The sequence below is a fragment of the Habropoda laboriosa genome, unplaced genomic scaffold (genome assembly GCF_001263275.1).
Source record: "Habropoda laboriosa isolate 0110345459 unplaced genomic scaffold, ASM126327v1 scaffold212, whole genome shotgun sequence".
NCBI classification, from domain to species: domain Eukaryota; kingdom Metazoa; phylum Arthropoda; class Insecta; order Hymenoptera; family Apidae; genus Habropoda; species Habropoda laboriosa.
In genome coordinates, this window is record NW_017100509.1 from 1,575,131 (window position 1) to 1,585,000 (window position 9,870).

The 9,870-nt window shown below is 39.8% G+C and overlaps 3 protein-coding genes across 3 annotated transcripts in view; 2 read left to right on the forward strand and 1 right to left on the reverse strand.

The window, feature by feature from the left end:
• Positions 1-7,213, reverse strand: part of LOC108576172 (tubulin polyglutamylase TTLL4-like) — a 218,403-nt gene extending 211,190 nt beyond the window's left edge. The window contains exons 1-2 of the mRNA XM_017939116.1: positions 7,146-7,213; positions 5,974-6,030 (exon numbers count right to left, since the gene is read on the reverse strand). The gene's annotated coding sequence lies outside the window, so the exon portion shown is untranslated. The remainder of the gene's footprint in view (positions 1-5,973; positions 6,031-7,145) is intronic.
• LOC108576207 (enhancer of split m7 protein-like) lies at positions 3,902-4,739 on the forward strand. The gene is made up of 2 exons (XM_017939154.1): positions 3,902-3,976; positions 4,191-4,739. Exons 1-2 carry the CDS (start codon positions 3,902-3,904, stop codon positions 4,737-4,739), a joined length of 624 nt encoding a protein of 207 aa, XP_017794643.1.
• LOC108576173 (trichohyalin-like) overlaps positions 5,604-9,870 on the forward strand; it is a 5,491-nt gene continuing 1,224 nt past the window's right edge. Inside the window, exons 1-5 of the mRNA XM_017939117.1 lie at positions 5,604-5,663; positions 8,647-8,790; positions 9,104-9,298; positions 9,382-9,566; positions 9,641-9,761. Of these exons, the coding sequence (XP_017794606.1) occupies positions 5,604-5,663; positions 8,647-8,790; positions 9,104-9,298; positions 9,382-9,566; positions 9,641-9,761 (705 nt within the window). The remainder of the gene's footprint in view (positions 5,664-8,646; positions 8,791-9,103; positions 9,299-9,381; positions 9,567-9,640; positions 9,762-9,870) is intronic.

Here is a 9,870-nt window from a genome sequence, read left to right on the forward strand (position 1 = left end):
CGATGGCCCACGAGACACTCCACGTGTTACACAGCGCAAAATTTTTTTCTACGATTTTTTTAGAATTTTACTTGGAGTAGAGTCTGACGTGGGTTACCGATGACCCACGCGGCACTCGACGTGGGCCATCGATGGCCCGTGGGACACTTCATGTGTTAAACATCGCAAAACTTTTTCCTAATTTCACTTGGAACAGAGTCTAATATGGGTCATCAATGACCCGTGCGACACTGGTCGTGACGCACCGATGATCCATGGGACACTCCACGTGGCCCACCGATGGCCCATGGGACACACCATGTGTGAAACAACCCGAAACTTCTCTCTACAATTTTTTCCTAATTTCACTTGGAACAGAGTCTAATATGGGTCACCGATGACCCGCACGACACTCAACGTGTTAAACAACCCAAAAATTTTCTCCCCAATTTTTTCCTAATTTCACTCGGAACAGAACACTGAACGCGTGCCCCACCGATGGCCCACGCGACACTCACCCCGTCAAGATAAAGAAGCCTACCTATTAAGCGTCGCGTTATCTCTACATCGTGCAAGTTCGACTACGTTGTTAGGTACACGTGCAATTGACTAGCTCTGTGCAGCAGCGAAAAAGAAGAGGAAGCCAAGAAAGGAAGACAACCAAGATACGAAGACAACGACAACAACGACGACGACGAAGAAGAAAAGGAAGGACGCCTCGTAAAATCACAGTAGCAAGAAGAAGGTGGTCGGATGAACGAGAACTAGCACTGTGGAAGAAGGACGAAGCTAAGACGCGTAATTATTCGGTGCGAACGATGTTTAAGTGCCCCACTCGCGGAGAAATAAGCGAGGTAGTTGGCAACGAAGAAACCGTGTGGAGGGAAAAAGACAGGACAGAAAAGAGAAGAAGAAAAAATGACGTAGAAGGAGAAGAAGAAGAGGAGGAGGAGGAAAATATGGCCACGCAAACCGAGAAGGATAGAGAGAAATTGGAAGGGGGTACGAAGGATATAATTCAGCAAAAGCCTCGACGAAATTAGTATCTGGAAGTGCTTCCAGCGAGCCGGCAGGATGTACACGTAAAGCATGCCGGGATATTCATTCCGGACGATGACTATCCGAAGCGAAGGACGATTTTACGAGCGTCTTTCGTGAAATTAAACCTCGGAACCCGGTCCAATCCTTCCCGAAGGCTACTTTCGAGCAATTTTCGACGTCGATCAATTGGCCAAACTGAAAAATTCCACACGGCGATCCTTTTTCACTCGGCAGCTCCGTAAACGTTATAACGCTGTAAATCGAACGATCTTCTCCATTGATATGCGAACGCATGAAAAAATCACTTGTACCCGATCGCGTGTAATCGCGGGACACGCTGAAATTCGAACACGCATAAACTTCTTGCCCGAAGTATTCCGGGAAGAAGAAAGTCCGTGTATATTTTTCGGGCAATTTTTCCACACTTCGATGATATCGACGTGAGAACGAAAAGTAAGATTAGAGAGATAGGTACTTCTCGTACAATCTATTAACACGGTGTAAATATAAATCTGATTTCACGAACACCCTGTGGAAGCTTAAAAAGACGTTTAACAGGGTGATAAAGTGACCTTTAATGGATGGAGAGAGCCATTTTACAAGGTGCTTATTGCTTCTCGAATGAACGAATCCCAATTAACCATGATATCTGTTCGTACGCTTATAAAATTCCTCGTTGGCGATTCAATTAGTTTGGGTAATTAACAGTCAATGAAACAACGGGTGAACGCGCATTTCGCTTAGTTCTTAACCCCTTGTCTTCAAACGAAATACCGGACTCGCGACACAGATTATGATCGAAAGAAAATTTAAGATAACAGCGAATTTTCACTTTGAAAACCGACAAGTATTTCTGCTCCACCCTGTATTAATTCATTCTAATTCAAACTTTCGTTTCAACTCGTAACGTTGACGTTCGTCAAATGTAAATGATATTCAGTATTTCATTAACCTTTCACTACTATGGACAAGCAGCACCAATAGTCTTGCTCGATATAAAGCCTTGTTAAAAATAACAAGTATTCGAACTAAACTTTGAATATAACCTGCAAAATATACGTAAAATATTCGTATCTAATTGAAATACACTTAGTTACCATTAATTTCGACTATTTCATAAATAGCCTGCCTAGAAAACAGCTACTACAAAAATGAAAATGTACTTATATGAATACCAATGGGGTAAAATTAGATTATTCAACATACCGGGTGTCCAAATTCGTTCCGACCAAACTTCGCCAGTATATTCTACAACTGCCATTAAGGAAAAAATGTCATATAAACATAGGTCGTTGGAAGCTTCGTTAAAAAGTTACAACAAAAAATCCTCTTCGTACTTCGTATTATTCCTCCAACTTCTCAACGAAGCTTCAAACGACCTACATTTACATAACACTTTTCCCTCACATACACCCAAAGAACACACTGACGAAGTTTTCTCCAAACCAAATTTGGACACCCTGTATAAACGAACAACAGCTTCGTCTCCTGCAACCGCGCCAACTATTTTTTTCTCGCGAGGACTATCGCGGCGCGTGTCGCGCAGCAACGGTTACACGTCGTAAAAACGGAGCTTAAAGCGGGGAACAAACGACGGTTAATTAACGTGTTCGGTAACGTGGTCGCGTTGGTGAAGGCTCTCGCGCCCACGCGACCAACCGTAATAAACGATTCATCACATCCTTTTCGTGCCGTCGAGCTTTATCGTGCAACATTTGTCTCCGCATCTCGGCGGCCGTTTAAATACGCGCGGTTGAAAATGATTGATCAATTGCGACGAGTAGTGAGAGAGAGAGAGAGAGGAAGTGAGACGAGGCGAGTGGAGTGGAGTATCGTTTCGCGGTGGCAGCACGCTAGCATAGACACACGTACCGTAATTCAGTAACGTGTAACTAGTGGGATTGCGATCTGGGAGAACGCCGGACTTGTGCCCAGCACGCTTCTCCGAGCCGGCTCTGCTTAGACGAGGACAGAGCTACAGAGAGGGAACATAGGAGAGACGAGGAGATGATCACGATAAGAAGACGTAGTACGAGTACCCTCCTGTTCGGTCACTAGAATGGAAAAAGGAGGAAGAGTGTATATACTAGGTGGAACGGTGGAGAGTGTATCACACGCTCTCTCTCTCTCTTACACACGGCTCGTCTCTGTAGGTTGTGCACGGTGAAGAGGAAAGGACGTCGATACTGGGTCCTTCCGTATGAGCGCACGTTCGTGAAATAGCAAGTCGAAAGAGGCAAGGAGTGAAAGAGAGAGGGAACGATAAGCCGTGCATACCGTGGCACGACTACCCGAGGAGGATCAGAGGAGGTAGGAAATACGGGCTCGAACGATAGGTGCAACGAGGACGAAGAAACGGTGACGATGGCTTGGTGTGGGCGCGTGTCTGGCAGCTGCCGCTTACAGGTGGTGTGCTTGCTTGGGAACCAACCTCTACGGACCGTTCCCACGGAAGGCCTGTCCCCCACTAGGGACCCTGACAGCAGCCCCTCGCCCCACCCTGACGAAGGGTCCTTGACTATATAAGCTACAGCCTCGCCCGACAGCCACCACAATCACGGTGATCGTTCACGAAGTTCGAACAGGAGACGCGTTGGAGATAGCACACAACAGTTTTCGATACGTTTTCCGAGTCGAATTCTCCGAGCGAACCACACCGTAACCCATTAGTTCAAACAAAACAAACATTCTATCGTTATACGCTAACCTGTGTGACACATAGAGACGTTCAACGACAAGTGTGATATATATACATATATATATATATATATGTACACCGCGATAAGCGGGACCGTTTAATAAGAAATCAGTGAAGTTCACGTTTATCGGTGTGTGATATAGCTAGAAAGAAAAAGAGACTCATCGGCTGAAAGGATTAATCATGCAGATGCACGAACAGATCATGATGGTCGATGGACAGGAGCAACCAATCTCTAGGACTTACCAGTACAGAAAGGTAAGCGTCGCTTTAAATCACGTCGAAACTTCACCACCACCTGTTACATTACTCTAGTACTTCGAGTGAAATTCTAACAGAAACTGAAGCGAAATACAGATAGAATCGATAGACGATAGTAGTCGAGCCGTGAATTCTTCGTTTCACTTCGATCCTACGTATCTGATAGATTTAATAACAGTGATTATAACGATTCGTTCCTTTCAATTTACAGGTGATGAAACCTATGCTAGAACGCAAACGTCGAGCACGGATCAATCGATGCTTGGACGAGCTCAAGGACCTGATGGTAACAGCCCTAGCTGGTGACGGTGAGAACGTCGCGAAGTTGGAGAAGGCAGACATTCTAGAGTTGACTGTACGCCACCTTCACAAACTTCAAAGACAGCAAAGGCTCTCTGCTAACCCGGTGATCGACGCTGATCGCTTCAGAGCTGGCTACACACACTGCGCCAACGAAGTCAGCCGTTGCTTAGCCGCCACTCCAGGCGTCGACGTCGCATTGGGAACGAAACTGATGACCCACTTGGGTCACAAGCTGAATTCCATGGACAAAACTGGACCTCTGACCATCCACGTGGCAGCACCACAATCTTCACCATCTTCGAGCAGCGAGCTAAGCTCGGACGAGTATTCGATGCCCCTAACTCCAGCCTCGAGCCAACCGTCGCCGGTTAGAACAGACATCGAAGGAATGTCCCAGAGTCACCAGGGTCTGCTGCAGGTCGCCAAACCTAACGAGCCTATCTGGAGACCGTGGTAGTTGGGTGAATACAGAACGATTTTGAGCGAGCAAAGGCCATCGTTTAACCGGACGAAAATCGAGCAATTGGATGAATTCTGTCGGGTCACGAGGAAGGACAGGATTACCGTGGCTTGGGATCCTTTGGAGAGGAATCTCCATCGTGTGAAAAGGGGAACCATAAACCGGTGTTGCAATTTTGTCTGTGATTTGAGCGAATAACTCACGCGTCCTTGGAGAAGAAGAAAGAAGAAACCTGATTTCACTTCGAGGAGTACGTTTCCTGAGATCTATCGTCACGAAGATCGATATATCTTTTTTTTCCCTGAAACGACTGGATGATGTGCAAACATTGATCATCGAAGAAGAAGAAGAAGAAGAGGATGATGAAGAATAGATTTAAGAATTTTTTTATTTGCTCAAGACATTCAGAGTGAATTTAATAAGTGGGAGGGAATATCGAAATAAGTTCTTCTTTTTTTCGTAGTTTTACGGACGTATTTGTACATTCATTGTTCGAATGATGTTTTTTAATAGTTGAAAAGTAACTAGGATCTCGATGTAACGTAACGCCCACGTGCTAAACGACGTGGCTCAAGCTTTAATTTACTTGACAGTTAAGAGTTTTCTATTGTTTATTTCATACTTTTATCGAGAATTTTTTCTTTTTTATTTTGTCCATTTTGGCGGGAGAAATGGCGCCCCAGGCGTCTATGGTTCTCCCCGCGCTGATTGGCCGCTCGATTTGGCGCGCGAATCGACGCGAGGAATGCCCTATTCTCGCGCCAAAAAACGTTGTTATATGCGTATCTCCTCGGTCAGCCGTAACAATTTGACAATCGTGCGAAAATTATTGACCTCTGTTGGTATTGTCGACAGGGATAAATGACCGAGCTGAGGGATCTTGTGATAGAGAAACGTGTACCTGTGATATTTACTGTAGACGTAAGGAAATACTAGATTTTTAATAAACATGTTTCATTGATAAATCTCACGTTTACCAATTATTCCTACCCTTTCGTCACTTCTTCTTGCAGTTGAACTCATCCTCGAGTTAAATTCAATTCGAATAACTAACGTTTCCTAACTTTGATTATTTCTTAATAATATTCCCTTAATTAATTGTTCTCTTAATATTACAGTAATCGTAGAAAAGTCACTTAACACATTATGAGAGAAAAGAATTTCCACTTCGAAGATATTAACACTTGTGTTTATTAGAATATTGTAAAATGTGAGGTTAGAGAGTACTCACTCTACAGGTCCTTTCGAGATCAAAGCAGCACATTCCTTCCCCACCACTCGCCTTCACCTGAAACGACGAAAATATTCGTGTTAGTGAAAATTGCACGATATTAATGGTAATAAAGATTAATACTGGCAACACGTGAACATTTTTTTCTAATTTTATTAATTTCTATGGCTAATTTATGTAACAGAAACATTTAAACTAACATTCACGAAAATACGACGTATATTTTATTTGCTTCGATGTATTACACGTTGTAAATTATCACTTTATTACGAAAATACAGAAATTAACAAATTTACAGTGAACAGAAGCACGATAAAATTTATTTATTTTCTACGTTTCGATGCAATTATCGTTTTCTATTATAAAACTTGACAGTTCACCGTTATGCTCCACTAAAGTTATGCTTACGTAACCAGCTTGTAAAATAACGTTGAATCGAAAAGTTTATAAATCGATCGTATTTTCGAAATTTACGTGTAAAGTAATTATTATATCACGAATGAAAATAAAAGAACGTAGACGTTGTTCCAATTTACTTCGTACAATAGAATACAAGATACACTGTCATATCGCTACGATACGTATGATTGACACATGGATCGCAATCAATACGAATACGTCTTCCTTGAATTCAATTCCGTCACGTTCAGCAAGTAATTTTCAATAATTGTACACGTCCAATCGAATTAACAATGATCACAAAACAAAATACACCAAGGAACACACTTCGTTGCACAGTATTACACGTATTAAAATTTGCTTTACGTATTATGGCGTGCTACTTAACGATGTCTCGACATACGAACGCAAAGGGTTAGGTTAGTATTGAAAACACAACTGCGATTCCTCTCCGGCAATACTTTAACAAGGAATATCCGCCTACGTATTAGATATATTTTTCACATTATCACTTTTAGGTTATTCCCGATAAGCGTCTCTTATCGATAAACATGACTCTGTACCAAGGTTAATTACCGATCTACAACTTATTATGGTAGCATTGGCGGCACATGTACGAGCGTCGAGTAAATAGAGAAATATTTCGATAGAATACGTTGCTATTCCGAGGGATACGAAAATACGAATCGAGACCCAAGATCGGCACGACAATACGTAAACGTTAGATAAACCCGAAAAAGCGACAAACACTTTAAAAACACTATTATACTCACTTTTCCGAGAGGGAAACCGCCACTCAGCTGTAGCACGTGTTGTCATTACAGGTGCACGACCACGCTCCGCGGCCATCTTGTGAGAGTTTCCTGAAATGCTTAACACCCGGAATATTTGAACTGTAAAATAAAATTCGCGCCAACGCGAACATTTTCAAATGCTCAAATTTGATTAAAGAAAGATCATACGTATCGTAATCGTTCACTTGACGATAATTAACGTTACTAATTTCTGCAAATTCGTTGCCATATCATTTCGATAAACCTGGAATTGCTTCGCTCTCGTAACCAGAGTGCGTTGCATTCGACTTAGATGCACTGCATTATCAATAAAGCACCCGCTATATCGGTATTGCAGTTTTCAAACATAGAAAATCATAAATGTAGACGAGGTATAAAAAGTCTATATCTCGTCTGTGTTAAAAGTACGCTATTTTAAATATCATGTTACATGAATCATTCTTTATTCAATTTTATACGCAACGTATTTATCTTTTTTACCTACAACGTCATATTTCATGCATCGATGCATGCGATGGTACACGAAATTCGTCAATAATGATTTGTGAAAATAAAAATGAGAATATCGATCTACAAACACTGACACAGCATCAGAATTTAATTACCATACGGCATATTCCACCGATAAATAAGTAAAATTATTGCACGTATAAATTTATTACTATTGCTATAATAAATTGCAATAAATAGTGAAATTCTACTCTACTTTGTTGCATATTCTTGTAATTATGTTAAAAAAGAATGTTTACTTAGAGAAAATATAACATGTACATTATTTAACTTTGTTTCATTTTAATTATTTAAAAACTTATAGAAAAAAATTCTTGTTTATCTTTAACATGTTATAACTTTTAATTTGTACATAAGTAAGTAATAAATATATTAAAGAATTTCGTTATAGAATTAACGAAATATTTCTTTTCATCCTCTTTTTTTTTTTAAACGATCAAGATTTTATTCCGTGAACTTTATTGATCGCCTCGAATCCAGTTTCCAGGACAACCAATGCGTTGTCTAAAGTTATCCGCAACATCAGTGCAGGAAGAAATCGTGCAACTTATGTTAACCACACTAGTTTATCTCTCTGTTGCGAAATAATAACACATTCTTCTTAGAAAATTATAATTATGGTGCAAAATCGAGTAGTAAATCGTACGATCCCTACTGCATCTCGTCAGAAGAAAAGGAAACCATTGAACAATGTCAAAGTACACGAATTTTCTATAATTAAATCATTTATATTCTGGACCAATTAAATTTTTCACATTTCTAACAAAATTACAAAAATACATTTTCCTCCTGATTTTTAATTAACTTTCCACTTTCACGCAGAACTTCCAATAATTAAATCATTCATTTTCTAGTCTAATTAAATTTATTACTTCAACTAAAGTACTTTCAGTAAAATTACAAAAATTCATATTCTTCGTGATTTTTAAATAAATTAATTTTTCACCTTCACGCAGAACTTTCATTTCAGATATCGAAAAGTAGCGTGGAAATAGAGACACCCGAAGATTCTCAGCAAACCAAACATGAAGTCACTTCCTGTGGAGAGAAAAAAGAAGCTCAGAGCGCAGAATTGGAGAAAGGTGAAGCGGAAGCACCTAAAGAAGAAAAAGTAGTAATTTCTCTCTTAGAGGTATTTTTACATTTTTCAAATACAATTTGTACAATACTTCTTATTTTTACTTTTTACTTATTTAATATCACATCAGCTTAATTTAATTCGTCGTTTATTTCATGTCACTTCAGTTTAATCTCATTTACTTAACGGAGCTTTCATACTTCTTTCAGATAAACTGTTTCATTATTTGAATAAATTATTAAAACTATACCTTCAGAAGAAACTTTTTTTTTACCAAGCGTTTAAGTATCACTTCTACAAATTTCTTTAACTGAAATGCTATATATTTTGTTGCATGCAACTGTGATAGGATATTAAAAGGAAAAGAAGAGAGGAACGATTGGCAAAGGAGAAGCAAGCAGAAGAAGAAAGAGAGCGATTCGTGAAAGAAGCTGCTGAAAGGAAAGCAGCAGAAAGAGAAGAGATAATAAAGCAGGCGAAGAGATTGATTCTTTACAGGAAACCGATGTGCAGGCGAATTAATCAAGGTCTTCTAATTTCCGAGGTATTTTAGAAGATTAGAAGAGTCAGGATGAGTAATGATATCGCAAATAATACGAGAATCGTGATAGTTCGTGATTTCGACAGTGTTTCAGAGAACTGGACGCTCAATTAAAATTTCGAGAGACTATTAAAAGCTTAGATAAAGAGGCGGAAGTGGCGTACGTAGATTTATTGAAAGCGGATGTGAAACGGTACGAGGAAGAAATGAAACAGAAAGCAGAGCAACGATTAGAGAAACGAAAGAATTATGGTCTCGAGTTGAAGAAACAGTAAGCTTGTGTATGTGTATCAATGGAATACTATATTGCTGTAGGAGAGAACGATTTTTTTTATTGGTTTTTAGAATTGAAGAAATTGGAAATGCTAGGGCAGCAAAGGAACTGGAGGAATTTGAAAGTGAGAAACAGGATCAGATTAATATGAATAAGTACTTGCAGGACGTGAAGGAGCATGAAGCAGAACAAGTTAGCTTTATAAATGAATTTATTTTGTGAAATATATAGAGTGAATTAATTTTCAATGTAAATTTGTATTTACAGAGAGAAAGATTGAAATTCAAATTAGAGAAAATAT

What these genes read in the sequence shown, in the direction of transcription:
- LOC108576207 (XM_017939154.1), top strand. Translation starts at nt 3,902, where the DNA reads ATGCAGATGCACGAACAGATCATGATGGTCGATGGACAGGAGCAACCA. An exon ending in GGACTTACCAGTACAGAAAG is followed by an intron (nt 3,977 to 4,190) that starts GTAAGCGTCGCT and finishes TTCAATTTACAG; the next exon opens with GTGATGAAACCTATGCTAGA.